The 17,500-nt window shown below is 39.5% G+C and overlaps 1 protein-coding gene across 1 annotated transcript in view; it reads right to left on the minus strand.

Moving 5' to 3' along the window:
* LOC146483930 (uncharacterized) overlaps positions 1-9,737 on the minus strand; it is a 28,761-nt gene extending 19,024 nt beyond the window's left edge. The window contains exon 1 of the mRNA XM_085105506.1: positions 5,398-9,737. Within this exon, the coding sequence (XP_084961632.1) occupies positions 5,400-9,731 (4,332 nt within the window). The 5' untranslated portion in view covers positions 9,732-9,737 and the 3' untranslated portion in view covers positions 5,398-5,399. The remainder of the gene's footprint in view (positions 1-5,397) is intronic.
* Between the last annotated feature and the right edge of the window lie 7,763 nt (positions 9,738-17,500).

A 17,500-nucleotide genomic window follows, 5' to 3' on the forward strand; every position in this document is an offset into this window, starting at 1 on the left:
TTACTTAGCTTTTTGCAGTCTCTGAAGAAGGTAAGTATTGTCTAACCGAAATATTGGGCAATACAATTATTTTAGCTGTCCGATCAGCCTTGTAATTGATTTTAAGTTTTATTGAACATTGTTGATCCTGATCTACACAAAGATCCAGCTACACTTTGCTGCTGTTTGTTCAAGTGGTCCCTGCACTATTCAAGAGTTACCTCATCAAGCAAAGCTGTTGGGCCGAAGCAAGAGTGTCAAAGACAGGGAAAAATCACCATTTGAACTTTTTTCGAATTTTCGAAACGTTTATTGTCTCAGTCAAAATGAAAATTCGCGCTACTCCAGTTGAAAAGCCGCGCGGATACATGTATTCGAGCGAAATATGGTTGAGAATAGCGAAGTTTCGAGACTGCTTATCGAAAGTTCGGGTGAAAATTCGCTCTTGAATGAACGCTAAAAAACGTTCTTTACTTTTCTTGACATGAAGCACAATATGCACATTAATCAAATATCCCAATATTTTAGGGTTTACCTACCTTTTAAACTCATAATGACGAGGAAAAGTTCCATTCTGTTTACTCATTGGACGTCCGTCATTTTGACCGCCATACTGAAGGCTTGGATGACTTAGCATTACGTCACTGTGCTCACTTGCAGTTGGGACAAATTTTAAAAACATGTTTTTTGAAAACATGTTTCATTGCGTTGTCGTGAATTGCTAAAACAGGACTCCCAGCGATTGTCAAAGAGGAATTACTTTTCATCGCTTCCCTTCGAAAAGTGAACGCCTTCTCAATGATTGGCTTATCCAGGGGCCTGTTGCTCAAAGCCCGGCTAAACTAATCCTGGGTTAACATTGTGGAAACATTTACGTTTAGCATCAGTGACAGAACCCGAGTAGCATGGGCAAATAAATATATTATTTGTTTACATACATGTTATTCATTTCTTGTGGCGCTCTCATCCCACGCACTTGACTAAACCCCACGATGGCATTCTCTAATACTTCTCTATGTAAGCAAACCCCTTGAAACCTGGAATGCTGTGTTATACAGCGAAAAGGCGGATCAACTTCTTCATCTAAGCCAAATATTAAACGCAAAATTTTAGTTAATGTTAAAGTCACGCAAAATAGCAGCAAACAACAGACTCACTTCTCAATGAGTCTAGGATTCTTTATTATCTCTTGAATAAAAAATATTCACCTGAAATTCTGTTCACAGCTTCATCGATCTCCTGGCAACATAAACATTTCCTTTCTTGTTGCTCTTCCCAGTTTGTACAAAGGTCCTCTTCTCGCCGGTTCTTCACCGTCACTTGCTTCATCCTCCGAACTGGAGCTGTTTCGCATTGATTCAAACGAGTAAGGTTCAAATTCGCCCATTGCCATGGATTAATGGACAATATATATAATGAAATAAAAACAGGGATCATACACAAGTTTTAGTAAGAAAACACACTCGAATCGCGTCGTGAAGAATCGCAGGTGCGCAGTGACGTCACAACTTGGCGAGTGGTATTGCTTTTTTGGAAGTAACAGGAAGGAAAGATGCACAAAATGGCGGACGTTCAATATCGCAGAATGGGTAAACGTTATCCCGGTGTTTGGCATTCTTGCTGACAAAACATTACTTTTTATTGTTGTTTGTTAAAATTCAGCGCCATTTCTGCGAATTTCGGTTATCACAAAAAAAATTGAACTTATAGTCTTCCGTTCTCCCTTAATACTGCAAACAAGAAACAAGTATTCGCTTGACGCTTGAAAGAAAACGTTTAAACGGAACCGTTTAGAAGAGTTGACAGCCGCCTAACGCTTTGGAAATTACACAAATCAAGCCGTTCTGAAAAAAAAAAAAAGAAAAGAAAAAATCAAGACAAGAGAAAAGATCAAGACACAGGAATTCTTTTCCTCCTTGATTCTTTGCATTATATTTCTATTGGTTTCCTATTTTGTTTCCACTTGCCGAGACTTGTAAGTTTTACCCACCCGAACACAAGATTCAATGATCTGATAACGTTCAGCAGGCAGCTCGTGAAGTGTTTACATCCGATTCACGGACGTGCGAACTGAAACAAGCGCGTCTCCAAACATTTACTTTCATGGTCGGAAGATTTTTGGACCTTTGAGTTAAAGCTGTTGTCTTCTTTAATCTCGTTCTTCAACAAACGCAAGTTCTTACACTAAATACAGGATATTAAAAGTGCGGGGAGGCAAAAGGCTCAAGGCTATTGAAAGCCAGGGTTAATAATTGCGGCTACAGCGTACACAACCATTCCCGCGATAATCGCAACGGATTTTTACATCGGCAGCAATATGCTGTCAATCAAAATAAAGTTTAACTTCCGGTAGAAATCGCTTACGTCCCAATTTCTCGGCCGAAATTTATCTATTTTTGACCGAAAATCACTTTTTTAACGTAAGATCTTACTGGAAACTTTATTTCTATCTAAAAAAATGAAAATACAAAACGTTTCTCTCTAAACGTACACGGTAACTTTAATAAACTGTAGAATGTGCAAATAACACTACTTTCAAAAGCTTTTAAACGTTCTTGCTTTAGTAACAGAGCGCAAGCCATGAAACGCAAAACTGACAGTGTTTGCTTACACTGAATTACCAGCTCTCATATTAACGCAGACATCCCAACAAACTGGACTATTTCACTCAGGTGATAATGGGCTAATAAAGTGTGTTAAGCTTTTCCGATATTCCCACTGGTTGCTTATTCATCTCTGAAATTCGCGTGGTAACCCCGAGTTTTCTGATTCAAATAGCCCTCGCTAAGATCTGTTTTTCCCACATACTCACAAACTGCGTAAAATGCCTCCATATTAGGAGTCACCGTTCCTAAATTGGTGATAATTATTTAGCGAAGATCGGGAAATCATTAACGTGTAGTGCAAGTAAAATGCCAAAGTCTTTATTAAGATACTGAGAAAGTTATGATATATGTACATTTTCGAGACTGGTAATACAGGCATATTCTTGGAAAAGAAAATCTGGGTTCTCCCAACAGGAGTCGAACCTACCACTATGCTCTACAGGAGACTCGTGGGAGCTAGGCCATTAAACTAGGTTCATGTGACAAATATCCTGCATAGAATTTCCTTTTTTTGAGTATGCCCGTGTCATTGACTGAAAAAAAAATCTACTTCTGTCGTTTATTGGGAAAGCATCAACGTGTAGCACAAGTAAAATACCAAAGTCTTTACTTAAGATACTGAGAAAGTTATGATGTATGTACATTTCCGAGACCGCTAATACAGGCATACTATTGGAAATGAAAATCAAAGTTCTCCCAAAAGGAGTCGAACCTCACCACTGAGGTATAGGAGATTCGTGGGAGCTAGGCCATTAAACTAGGTTTATGCGACAAACATCCTGCAGAACCAGGATTTCCTTTTTTTTTTTTTTAGCATGCCCGTGTCACTAACGGAATAAAAATCTACTTCTGTCATTTATTCACCAGGCTCAAAATATAACATCACATTTCCTTTAAAAAATAAGCTTATTGTAATCCAGTCCAAAATTAGTAATATGTAATTTTGAATAATTGTATAAATTTACCGCAATTCACTTTTTCTTTACTACAATGGTATTTTTCTTAATAAACTAATAAACCATTATCATTAGTCTGTAAAGAAACTGTCGGGTAATTCGTCAGTGAGGGAGCTAAAGGAAAGTTTGGTTTTATCAACTGAGTTGATAAAGCGTTTTGGCCACCGTTAAGACAGTCGAGTGCTGACCTTCACTGTGCAAATTTTGAGAACTATAAATACTATCAAATTCTTGATTTTTAAGGGTAGGACAATTATCCCTGTTTTTCTTTTTTATAGGGGGTCTTCCTTTCAGGAGAATTACTCAACGGTATCCTTGTCCTTTGATTTAGAATTGGTAGCCTCACCTCGTGATAGTAAAATAGTCAAAATAGTCTGCTCTTGAATTTAAAGACAGTTATCTTTTTTATGCTGGCCAAGTTAAAGCTACGAAAGCTTGCTTAATAAAGTTTTTGATGCAAATAACTTTCCAAACAGACAACGAAAAGCATGCGAACCTAGCTTTAATGATTCTAAGTATTAAGACTCTCACAAGTGAATAACTTCAGTCCAAGTGATTGAGTGTTCAAAGTTCACTTGTGGTTTACTGTTTAATAAATGTATTGACGTCCTTTTGCCAAGTTGCAATTTGTCAGGCATTCCTCGGACAGATGAGACACCTGCAAGTCATAAAAAAAAAATCGAATTTTGGGATCAGTGTCATGATCTGCTTTTTTAAACAAAACTCTACACCCTTACGAATATCTAAGAAAAGGAGATGGCAAAACGATCAATTGGATCAGGTTGTTTTCTAAAGGGCCGTTAAAATGGTTTCAACATCTGGCTCAACATGTGTTCAAAACTTTCTTGAACCAAACGTCGGGGCCGTTTGAACAGGGCGTTCAACGTTGTTGAAAGCTTGTTAAAAGCGTGTTGAATCAAATTTAAATTGGTTTTAACTTTCATTTAACATCGATTCAACTTTTCCCCTGCTCTCGAAAACGTTGAATGGCATTCTGTGAAGTCCTTTGAACACTCCCTTCAACATTTGTCCAACATTTGCCCCAGCATCGGTTCAACTTTGTTAAACGAATGTTGCTAAATATTGAAACCGTTTAAACGGGCCTTAAGCGAGCGGTTGGTCTGATAACGACAGCACAAAGTTATTAAACTGGTCCATAAGTCGACTTGCAGTTTTTAACAAATCAATACTGAGTCTTCTCGGTATAAAAACAACATAGCACCCAGCTAATAGCCTATTTAGAGTGAGAGTTAAGCAAAAACTGAAGAAGAAGATCAACAACTAAACTATAAAGTCTCAAGTTTATTTCCTGGGCCTCCCACACGTATTATTCAGCATAAACGGTTGGGGAACTAGTCTGTAAAAAAGGCTTATTAAGACTATCTCCTAATCATGTGGAATAAACTGAATCAGTAAATTAGATAAGGGGGTTAATTACTTTCTGTGGTGCTGCTTCGATGGAGCGGTGGAGAGTAGAAACGAATGTTTGGTTTATCAACAAAGTTGATAGCTAAAGGTAAATTACCCACCGTTAACAGATTCGAGTGCTGACGCTTTAAGGGGTTGGCCCCTTGTCAGACGCAAATTGCTCTGGCGCTCTAGAAACATTTGAATCAGCATATTATTCTTTTTAATCTTCCTTTCAAAAGGTAAACGAACGGAACATTGAGGTTTTTCTGTCAGTTGTCGTTGATCCCATTATAATGTTCATAAATCGGAATAAAAGTAGACCAATCAGAATGTACTCTTAGTCGCCTGTCACAGAAACCATAAGGGTTTCCAACAGAATGGGAACGTTTTCTACTTAAATAATGCATTCGACACCCGTAATAATATAATTTAATGGTAAAACTAACCTTTACTTTCCAAAATCAAACGTCACGCTATCTCCAATCAGCATGAAAGGCGCCCAGTCCCTCACGTCAGAATAGCCGTTGTTTCTCATCCACATCATTGCCTGATGAAGAGATTCACTGGTACTTTCCCCACGAACAAGGTGCTCATAGAAACGACTCATCAATTCCTTTGTTGCTTTGTCTGGTATGGCCCACAGGGCCACCAATACTGAGCGTGCACCGGATCCTAAGAAAGCTCGAGCGATTCCAACAACTCCCTCAGCTCTAACTTGTCCTTGTGCGCTGTGACAGCAGCTGAGTACTACAAGTTTTGCACGCAGTTGAACTTGTGAAATGTCAGCCATTGTCAACAGATAGTCTTTCTCGGTCGGAATCCCAGTGAAAGGTCGTTGAGGAGCAAGAGCAATTTCTCCTCTTTCGGCATCACCATGAGCAGCAAAATGAATCAGACTTACAGAGTGAATGTTCTGAAGAACAGCTTTCTTAGTTGCTTCTTTCCATAACAAAGGCTCAGCTCCGATCAGTTTTCCGATCATCTCCGCTTCCTCTCTTGCAGAGGGCAGGCGAGAAAGGACCCCAAGGCATCCCTTGTAAGACACGTCCCTAACGTCTGGCTCGCCCACTATCAGTGCTCCTGTCCGACTGTGATAATCTGATGGACTGCCCTGAATGAGCCCAAGAGTCGTCAAAGAAGGAACAATTCTGATCCTGTAATCTTCTGATAAGTAATTACCACAATCATCCTTTAAAGCTGCAAATGGAACTTTGTACAAGGAGCGATCAGGAACAATGATTAGTTCAGGTTGGTCAAGAAAGTCGGCCACAGGAGCGATGATCATCCTGTAACGCTCTGTAAGGGTGGGAAGGGGCTGTAGGGGCTCTTCTTCCTCCTCTCCTAGGCGGTAGGCTGCCAAGTGTCCTCCTTCTGTTGATTCACGTGTTGAGTCGCTGACTTTCAAAGACGACAGTGATCGATCTTCGCAGTGCTCTTGAGGGAGAACATTAAACCATCTAAAGCTTTCTTCACAAAACTCTTCATCTACATTTCTTTCCAGTCCGTTGGTGACAAAGCATTTGTTCACGTTTATTGCTCGGAAAAATATTGGTTTGTTTCCATTAAGGGCCCACAAAAACATAAAATGACCAAAATATGAAATGTATAGAAAACTACAGTTACTTTCTTTCTTCACGATCCTTTCAATTTCAGCCCATGACGGCGGGTTGGATGAATTCTGTTGTTCAACGGAATGCAGATCTGAGATTAAGTCTGCCAGAGCTCTGGCTCGTCCAAGCTCTAGAACAAAAAGAGCTTCTTTCGCATTTCCACTAGCGCATAACATTGCGCTAAGGGAATGATAACTTGAACGGCGCAGGTCTAAAAAGGACATCTTAAATTGGTCATTGGGTCCCAGACAGCTCCAGATTTTCTCGTACTTGTTAATGCTTGCACGGAGATTCGAAATGATTTCATGTGTTAAACTTGAATTTCCTTTTGAAATGGCGTCATATGCAAGGCATAGGTGCCACTTCGCCTCCGAACTTATGTCACCAATGTCTCTGCTCATCGCAAGTGCTTTGCCATGATTCATTATAGCTTCAGGATGTTTACCAAGGGAATTACACAAAATTCCCAAGTTTCCATAACAGGTGGCTTCCCTTTGTTTGTCTCCAATTTCTTTCATCATCGAAAGAGCTTTCCTTAGAAATTCTTCAGCTTTTCCATATTCACCGAGAGACTGATACACAGTTCCCAGGTTACCATAAGACGTGGCTTCTCCTTCCTTGTCTCCAATTTCTTTCTTTAACGCCAGTGCTTTCCTGTGGAATTCTTCAGCTTTCCCATATTCACTCAGAGATTGATACACAGTTCCCAGGTTACCATAGGACCTGGCTTCTCCTTGCTTGTCTCCAATTTCTTTTCTTAACGCCAGTGCTTTCCTTTGAAATTCTTCTGCTTTTCCATATTCACCGAGAGACTGATACACAGTTCCCAGGTTACCATAAGACGTGGCTTCTCCTTCCTTGTCTCCAATTTCTTTTGTTAACGCCAGTGCTTTCCTTCCAAATTCTTCAGCTTTTCCATATTTACTGAGAGATTGATACACAGTTCCCAAGTTACCGTAAGACGTGGCTTCTCCTTCCTCGTCTCCAATTTCTTTTGTTAACGCCAGCGCCTTCCTGTGAGATTCTTCAGCTTTTCCATATTCACTGAGAGATTGATACACAGTTCCCAGGTTAACATAAGACGTGGCTTCTCCTTCCTTGTCTTCAATTTCTTTTCTTATCGCCAGTGCTTTCCTGTGAAATTCTTTAGCTTTTCCATATTCAGTAAGAGATTGAAACACAGTTCCCAGGTTACCATAACACGTGGCTTCTCCTTCCTTGTCTCCAATTTCTTTTGTTAACGCCAGTGCTTTCCTGTAAAATTTTTCAGCTTTTCCATATTCACCGAGAGACTGATACACAGTTCCCAGGTTACCATAACACGTGGCTTCTCCTTCCTTGTCTCCAATTTCTTTTGTTAACGCCAGTGCTTTCCTGTGAAATTCTTCAGCTTTTCCATATTCACTGAGAGATCGATACATAGTTCCCAGGTAACCATAAGACGTGGCTTCTCCTTGCTTGTCTCCAATTTCTTTTGTTAACGCCAGTGCTTTCCTTTGAAATTCTTCAGCTTTTCCATATTCACTCAGAGATTCATACACAGTTCCCAGCTCACTATAACTGGTGGCTTCTCCATGTTTGTCTCCAATTTCTTTCATTATCGGAAGAGCTTTCCTGTGAAATTCTTCAGCTTTTCCATATTCACAGAGAGATTCATACACAGTTCCCAGGTAACCATAAGACGTGGCTTCTCTTTCCTTGTCTCCAATATCTTTTCTTAACGCCAGTGCTTTCGTTTGAAATTCTTTAGCTTTTCGATATTCACCGAGAGATTGATACACAGTTCCCAGGTTACCATAGGACCTGGCTTCTCCTTGCTTGTCTCCAATTTCTTTTCTTAACGCCAGTGCTTTCCTTTGAAATTCTTCAGCTTTTCCATATTCACTCAGAGATTGATACACAGTTCCCAGGTTAACATAAGACGTGGCTTCTCCTTCCTTGTCTCCAATTTCTTTTCTTAACGCCAGTGCTTTCCTGTGAAAGTCTTCAGCTTTTCCATATTCACTGAGAGATTGATACACAGTTCCCAGGTTACCATAACACGTGGCTTCTCCTTCCTTGTCTCCAATTTCTTTTGTTAACGCCAGTGCTTTCCTGTGAAATTCTTCAGCTTTTCCATATTCACTGAGAGATTTATACACAGTTCCCAGGTTACCATAGGACCTGGCTTCTCCTTGCTTGTCTCCAATTTCTTTTCTTAACGCCAGTGCTTTCCTGTGAAATTCTTCAGCTTTTCCATATTCACTGAGAGATTTATACACAGTTCCCAGGTTACCATAGGACTTGGCTTCTCCTTCCTTGTCTCCAATTTCTTTTTTTAACGCCAGTGCCTTCCTGTGAAATTCTTCAGCTTTTCCATATTCACTGACAGATTTATACACAGTTCCCAGGTTACCATAGGATCTGGCTTCTCCTTGCTTGTCTCCAATTTCTTTTCTTATCGCCAGTGCTTTCCTTTGAAATTCTTCAGCTTTTACATATTCACCGAGAGATTGATACACAGTTCCCAGGTTACCATAAGACGCGGCTTCTCCTTCCTTGTCTCCAATTTCTTTTGTTAACGCCAGTGCTTTCCTGTAAAATTTTTCAGCTTTTCCATATTCACTGAGAGATTGATACACAGTTCCCAGCTTAACATAAGACCTGGCTTCTCCTTGCTTGTCTCCAATTTCTTTCATTAACACCAGTGCTTTCCTTTGAAATTCTTCTGCTTTTCCATATTTACCGAGAGATCGATACACAGTTCCCAGGTTACCATAACACACGGCTTCTGTCCTCTTGTTGCCTGTTTCTTTCATGATGCTAAGTGATTTCTTATAAAGCCTTTTTGCTTCTTGATATTTAGCTTGACGGTGTAAACAATTTGCTATGTAATAGGTTACATCGCCTTCTTTTTCTCTTATGCCAAGGCCGCGAAGTAATTGCAGAAGTTTTCTAGCGCATTCTATCCCACTTGTGTGATCGTTTAGAAGGAAATATGCACTAATCATTAGAAGGTATATGTGTGTGTAGGCTGATTCTGCTACCTCTTCCCGGGCTGTGTTGTTTAGGAGAATCAAACATTCCTGGCACAACTCAATGGCTTGTAGAACTCGACTTGTTTTGAGAAGAAACCTGACAGCGCTTGTACCAATAAGCAAGGTCACCAAAACTTTATCTGTGTTATTCATGACGGTCTTAACTAGAAACCGGAGAAAGAAAACAAAACCGCAAGTAATCTGGGGCTGTTTTTTGTTTTTGTTTTTATTAAATTTTTTTATGCCAGTAAACGAGTTGTATAGCAACGCTAAAAGAACTTCAAAGTAAATTTACAAGTTGTCAGTAAAAACTCATGCAGCGCTGCGCTTTGTAGAGCCACGTCACTACCTATATTCATTCAAATTCTCGCAGACGGTAACCATAAACATGCGTCAGTATCTCACGCTAATCTAGTCGCAATAAGCACAGTATTTACAAGCTCCGAAGTTAGGCCAGACTATGGCCATGTATGTGTGACCCTTCTCGTCAATTTACGGTCAGGCTTTTAACGGTGGAGTACATTTCACGCCTTGAAAAAGTCATGGTTGATTTCACGCCGTGAACTAGGCTCAAAAGGCTTATCTATCCCACTTGTGCGATCGTTTAGAAGGCGATATGCATAAAACATTACAAAGAATGTATTCATGAAGGCTATTTCTACTATAAACCAGGCTTTTTCTCGGGCTGTGTTGTTTAGGAGAATCAAACATTCCTGGCACAACTGAATGACTTGTTGAACTCGACCTGTTTTGAGAAGAAGTTTGGCCACCCATATACCAATAAGAACAGCCTCCAAAATTTTGTCTGTGTTGTCCATGACGATCTTAACTAAAAAACAAAGAAAGGAAAGTGCTTTTGGACTGTTTTTTATACTGGCAAAGAAGTGCTAAGCGGTCACCCTAATTTCTTAAAGCGACTACTAACGTCGTCAGTAAAATACTTACTGGAGGAGAAGTCAGATGACATGAAGCCTGTATTAATCTGCCACTTCTATTCCCTTTTACTGTGTTCTTACTGCAGCTCAAGGAGCGGCAGTTATTTTCGTTCGCCTAAAATTGGTCGAAATGCATCACGTGACGCAATATGCCTAAAAAAAGTTGGAATCTCTGACGAATGATGTCACCAATTGAAATTACTCAGAATTCAAAACTTGATTTCATGGATCCAGGGGAGGGGTAATAGTGCTTTTAACTGCAGCTATAAGGAGTAAAGAACACGCCTTGTTTTCAATAAGTGGCAAAGGACTGCGAACTAAAATGCTGCTGGTATAAGAACTAATCATCCAAAAATATACATACAAGTAAAGCAGGCGAGGCCGATACTGGAAAAATATTTAAAACGACAGCGACATGATACAGGCCAAATACAATCGTGGACAGCTGGTTCGAGCTGGTTGGCTCTCGTCAGCAGGTTGTAACAGCAAGAAGTAGAATGTTTAACCAACAGGAAGTCAGCTGTGTACTAAATGAAAGAATTTGAAATATCATGCGGCTGTCGCGATAAGCACAGTGATGATAAAGAAAACTATCGTTCAATCAATAACGGCCGAGATCATGTTAAAAAATGTGCAGCAGATCGGATCTGAAAAAATGCACGACACTAAATACACAAGTGAATAAGTGGCAAAGGACCGCCAATTCGCTGATTTCCCATGTTATATTTACGTATTAATCATCCAAACACATACTGCATCGCTACGACAAATACACTTTAAATATAACAAACATGAAATAAATATAAATTGATTATGAAAAGCGATATTGCACGCACCAGCCGTTTCCAGAGGTTTTCCAAAATTGGCAAAGTGGGGATTTCCTACCCCATGTGCAGTATAAATGCATAACTTACAGGGCAAAAAAAAAAACACCCCTTTGGTCTAGGATAGTTAAAATTACTAATTATGGAATAAAATACACTAGTTACCAATTAAAAACTTTCCAAAAAAACAAACTTGAAGGTAAAAATGTCCGAAATTTCGATGAAATTTGATCCGCGCGCCACATGGGCGAAATTTGATCGAGAGCATCTGTTTGTTTACGCAAGATTACACAGTTGTCAGGTTTTGTCAATGAAAATAGAAAGAAAAACACAAAGGAAGCTTTCCTAAATGAAAAATTTATCAAGAGAGGTCTCTGTTTACGCCTTAGAAAGAAACGTGTATAATTATAAATGCGAGACGAGAGACGCGCAAGCGATTTAAAGGAACTACAAGTTCGGGCCAGGACCCGCTGTGGAAGATCATCACGACCCCCTGTGCGACTAGACTTGTAATGCGACCACCCTACAGGGGACTTTTGTTGTGTTAATATTATGGGGTGCCAGAACATGTGCTTTTCGCTCGAAGAATTGTAGTCATTATTCGAAGCGTCATTATTCTTTTTTGTCAGAGCATTAAAGTGATTGTTTGCCGTTGTCGAGAGCGAAGGTTATTTCGTAGCCTGAATATAACATTATGGTCCTTCAAAGCCGGATTTAAGGAACTTTTGGTGAAGCAAAGCGCTGAGTGGAAGAGTAAACATCGAGATACTTCTTATGGCTCGACTTATCGTTGCTATAAAACGAATTAAAGCCTTCGAGTTCGCTAGACGAAAGTAAGGAATGGACTAATACAGTCCCTAAAGAAGCCTTGCCAGTTGACAACGGGCCTGCGGCATCAACTGCTGAACAGTCTGCTGAACATGTGTCCCCGCAGTCTTCCAATCATCAGTTAAGTAATAATTATATGCAGTCGGTTGAAAAGAAAAGAAATGATCCTTAAGATGGACATTGATGCTGTGATAGAAGTAATACTTGAGACGAGCAAAAGTTCCAGCAACAACGTCATAAGAATGGAAATCGTGTTCAAAAGTTAAGAGCGGCTGACTGAGAATATCGAGAACTCGAGGTCAAATCTGAAATTTCGGATTTCCTCATATTTTGTCAGAAGAATCCCTTTAGATAACTATTTACGAAAATAACAATAAAACTTTCCAAATATTTTTCATTTTTGAGAATTCCGGCATAAAGGAAATGCCGTGATCGCATTTCAGCCGGCGTTTAATTTTGACGAGATTTGGTGCATTTTCAAATCGCTCGGGAAGGAAGACAGCTTAGCGTATTAAAACGATCTTTTGAAGTTAAATTAGGCATCCTTCTGAGAATACAGTCTCATGAAAATATTGCTGGAGATTTATTATTTACATGCAGTTTTCAAAGTCCGAAGATTCCTATTTTCATCATTTTCTTTGACACTTGAAATTGTGAAAACTTTGCGGACAAATATCGTGTCCTGCAATATATGATACATAGAGGATATTACATGGCCGCGCGGAGATACGAAATTTCTCTTCGAGTGTTGCGCTCACTCGTGAAATATTTTTTAACATGAGAAGAGAAATTTCGTATCTCGAAGCGACCATGTAATTTTCTTTTTATTATATAAAATCCTCACAATTTTCTTTGTTCTTTATTTCAAAAACTAAGGTTTGAAATTGATGTATATAAGGTTACAGTCAGTTGTTTATTTGTATCAATCGTAAACCAGTCCGAGTTATGTCAATACAAAGTAAGACTTAAGCGAAAAGGCCACAAATAAAATCGATATAAATAGAAAACGTATAAACAGGTAGGTCCCTGGTATAAACTAATGGCATATTAAATATGGTTAGAAATTTGACTAACGGTATTAAACAAGTAAATCTGAACAAACTGTCTTACTCCTGGCTTTCATCGCTGCTTTCAACTACCCACACACAACTCGACGTCGTACGCAGTTTTCCTCTTTGTATTCGGATTTTCTTGTTCTTCTACGAATTCGATCAGTTTCTTATCTGTGATCTCGACAAATCTGCTTGTGCTTGTCTCCATTTTAGCATAAACTTAACTTCGACTCGCGAAAAGACCAGCTCAAAAACTCCCGAAAGACCAAACGACAGCCAAACGGCGGAAAACCCTACGGAAAGCCACAAGTGCTTGACAGCGCGCGAAAATACTCCGAGTTGATTGGTCAAAAATGATATCACACATGTGTGGATAAAAATGATATCGCCACTGGCGGGATAGCGTTTTTATCGATTTGCTACCACTCGGTATACCACTCAATTTTATATAATAAATCAAAATTTACAATGAAAGTTACATTAAAGAAAAGCTCTATTCTTGGGCTGCAAGTTATAAAAAATCCAGCTTGGGTAATTTAAAAGCCAACCTTTGACGGAATAAAACACATAGAGAATTTTTGGCTTTTTTTTTTTTTTTTTTTAATTGCAGTGGTCACGCAAGGACAAGATGGCATGTTTCAATAAATTATTGTTTGTATGTTATTTTTACCGGAGAATTATAAAATTCTTACTCCAAAACAAAGTCTAATGATCTAAGAAGTTTGTATTGTTTTATATACCTTAAATAAAATAAGTCTAACCGGGCGGGGGAGTGAGATGTAACCCCAAATTTGAAGAGGTCAAGTGTCATGTCACCTTTCTGCTCGTCCAGATCTCAACCAATTTTTTTCATTGCCATATGGTGCATTTAGAACCAAGGATATATGATATATCTTACTAAATAAGAACTTGGTTCAATAATAAAGCTAATTACAGGCGTTACAATCACTTTTGGGTTTGTGAAGCTGTGCAAAGCAGGCACGTTTTCTAGATCACAGCCTGTCAACAACATGCCGACTGTTGAACTCTTCGCATGTAATCACTTGAAACTGTGGAAATATTTGGAGGCAAAATCTTGTCCTGGTACATCCAAACTTACAATAACAGGTATGCTTGAGCTTGAGGTAAGCTCTGCTATTTTACTGCAACATGTAAGAAATCTAGTTTGGGCATAACATTTATAGTCAAGTGTTAACAGAATTTCAAAAGGGAATTTTTTGTGTATTTTATTCGAAATTGCAGTGGTCACGCAAATACTAGTTAACACGTTTGAAATACATTTAGTTTGTATGATATATTTTCCCGAGAGAATGACAAAGTTATCGCTAGAATACAAAGTGTAAGACTCTAAACAGTTTTTCACTGCACTGTATTCCTATACAAAAAAATATTCACAGCTAGAGTGAGTGATAACTAATGCCACAGCAAAATTCGTAAAGGTCGATTGCCGTGGCATGTTTTCCGTTAACGCAACGTCAGAGTGATCGACATATTTCATTATTGTAGCTTATTGTACTTCACGCAACTAGTACGTTTTTCACTAAACAGAAGAGTAACAATTTGCTCATTTCAGTCTTAAATGAAGCTGTACGAAACAGCGACATTTTCTACCTCGGTCGATTGCTAGGGTTAATGACATGTTTACGTTTTTTATAACTACAGGGTAGTTACCTGCCGCTACCTGCCGTAGAAAGTTTCATCCACACGTGGTATTACTCACTGAAGACTAAACTTACATCAAACAAACGTTGCGCTATTTTCATCTCTTTCGCAGGAGTTTAACTAACTCGTGTAGTCTGTCTGTCTGCCTGTCAATAAACGACCTTTATCGTAGCTAATTAAACAGCATTTTCTGAGTCTTTTTTGGATATTTTCATCCATAGTAAAGAAAATTATACTGATTTAAAGCTGGTTACAACGCATTCAACAGGTTAATAGATACATAAGTTTGCCGAAAATAATTTCTAAATCCCAGGCGCTTGGTATTGGACGCCATCTCAGTTCAAAAACCAATTGCTATATTTGAGATTCCAAATACTTTGAAATCAAACTGTTTTCTATTGCTTTTTCCAACCGGCCCTCAAACAACCTTGACTGAATATAACATTTAAAAAAGAGTACATTGAATGTAGTTATTAAGGGGAGAACAGAAAGCGGGGAAACTATTGTTTTTTATAAGAGGAGGGTACCATGTGGTATAGTAGACTGTTCACAGTCCCCCTATTTTTCCGTGGGATTACGCTTCGATTGAATCGCCGCCATCTTGGTTTGTAATCAAGAGTGCGATCTGGGGAGAGTGTCTAAACTACCGAGGGGAGCGGGAGTGGGTGTTAGTATAGTGGGGGAGGGGAAGCGAAAAAAATAAAAAAATTTTCTCTCCGCCGCCTCCCAACTCCGCTACCCTCCCCTCGGTAGTTTAGACACTCTCCCGAGATCGCGCTCGATTTTACAAACCAAGATGGCGGCAGCTCCATCGAAGCCTACCGGTCTCGAGAATCCCACGGAAAAAATAGGGGGACTGTGAACAGTCTAGTGGTATAGAGACACAACACTCTGGTCTTAGAAGGAAAGGTGAACAAAAAACTTAAACAAAAAAAAAAGAGAGAGAGAAAATAATATTAAAAAACCGCAATGGTCTCAGCAATCTTTCTATCGCTGTGGCTACTTTAATTTAAACGAATTTTGAATCTCCTTCATTACACACATTCCCTATTAAACAACAAGATGCCTATACTGGCATATACGCGAGATGCTGTGGCTGGTTCATTTATTCCAACTGTATGCCTCGCCGATTGATAAAACTATCATTGCTAATGGAATATTTTGAGTCACGAAGATCGCGTTACTAGTCCAGTAGCAGAGACCGGAAAATCAGAGTTTCGCTCAACCCACGAGCTAGAAAAGGTTAGACATCGAATTTTATTAGAACAATGCCTCCTGAGTAAGGTTCCGTACGTCGTAAAGTAGAAAAGTGGTATACAATCCGAGATAAATGGATGTTTTTCAACGTCACCAGTTCTTTAGCGTGAAAACGAGGCTACGAAGTACAGAACATTTGGTTTCACCGTTGTTGCGCCAAAATCAACAGATATGAGCTAAATACCGTATCACTGGAAAACATGTGTCACAGAAGTCTAAGCATTGTTCTAATAAAATCCGATGTCTAACCTTTTCTAGCTCGTGGGTTGAGCGAAACTCTGATTTTCCGGTCTCTGCTACTGGACTGTACGTTGTTTCCCTTGTATTACGCTACTAAGGATCTCACCGGAATTTTTGGAAATTCGATTACGATAACGTAAGCTTCTCAATGACCTCTTTTCTGTCTCCCATCGTGGTTCGGGACTGTCAAACAAAGCACGATTCCTTCGCCAGGAACTCTCCAATTTCAACCGTTTTCACCGGTCTGACACGCCCTCATCACCACATCCGTTTAAACAGAGAAGCTAAATTTGATATACGCATGTGGTTAGACTTTCTAGATAATTTTAATGGCAAGGCATTTTTTCTGTCAGATCGTTGGCACAATTCTTCTACACTTGAATTATATACGGATGCCGCGGCATCAAAAGGTTATGGTGCGATATTTGGAAAGCACTGGTTTGGCGACGCTTTTCCTGACAAATGGCACAGTTTCAACATTACTTTCCTCGAGTTTTTTCCCATCGTTATTGCTGTCCGCATTTGGGGGACTAGCATGGCCAACCGCTGCGTGCTATTTTTCACCGATAATGCTGCCCTCGTGGACATTATCAACAAGCAAACATCTAAGCATAAGTCAGTAATGGTTCTTCTACGTGACCTGGTTCTTAGTTGCCTACGTTATAATATTTTATTTCGTGCTCGGCATGTTCCTGGCTTGCAGAACAGCCAAGCCGATTACATCTCCCGATTTCAGGTAGACAACTTCAAGGAACTAGCGCCAGAGGGGAATCCCGAATCATCGAGTTTGGATTCGAGTTAGACTTCGAGTTGAACTTCGAGTTGGACTTCGAGTTGGACTTCGAGTTGAAGTTCGAGTTGGAATCGGAGTTGTACTACTATAAAAATACAAAGAGCAAAGTACTTCGTTATTTTCGAGAGCGCGCTCTGGAAGGGCTCCCAAATTAAATCGGACCCCCCCCTCCCCTCCCCCCTTCTTCCCCAACGAAGGATGGCATGTATACGCTTTTTTACTAAGCATGGTCTATACGAAAAAGCAAATGGTGTACAACAAAAGAAAACAGTTTCGATCTGTTCAATTTAAAAACACCAACGAATTTTCAATAAAAAAATATCCCTACCTG

The sequence above is a fragment of the Pavona decussata genome, unplaced genomic scaffold (genome assembly GCF_977016875.1).
Source record: "Pavona decussata unplaced genomic scaffold, jaPavDecu1.1 SCAFFOLD_37, whole genome shotgun sequence".
Lineage (NCBI taxonomy): Eukaryota > Metazoa > Cnidaria > Anthozoa > Scleractinia > Agariciidae > Pavona > Pavona decussata.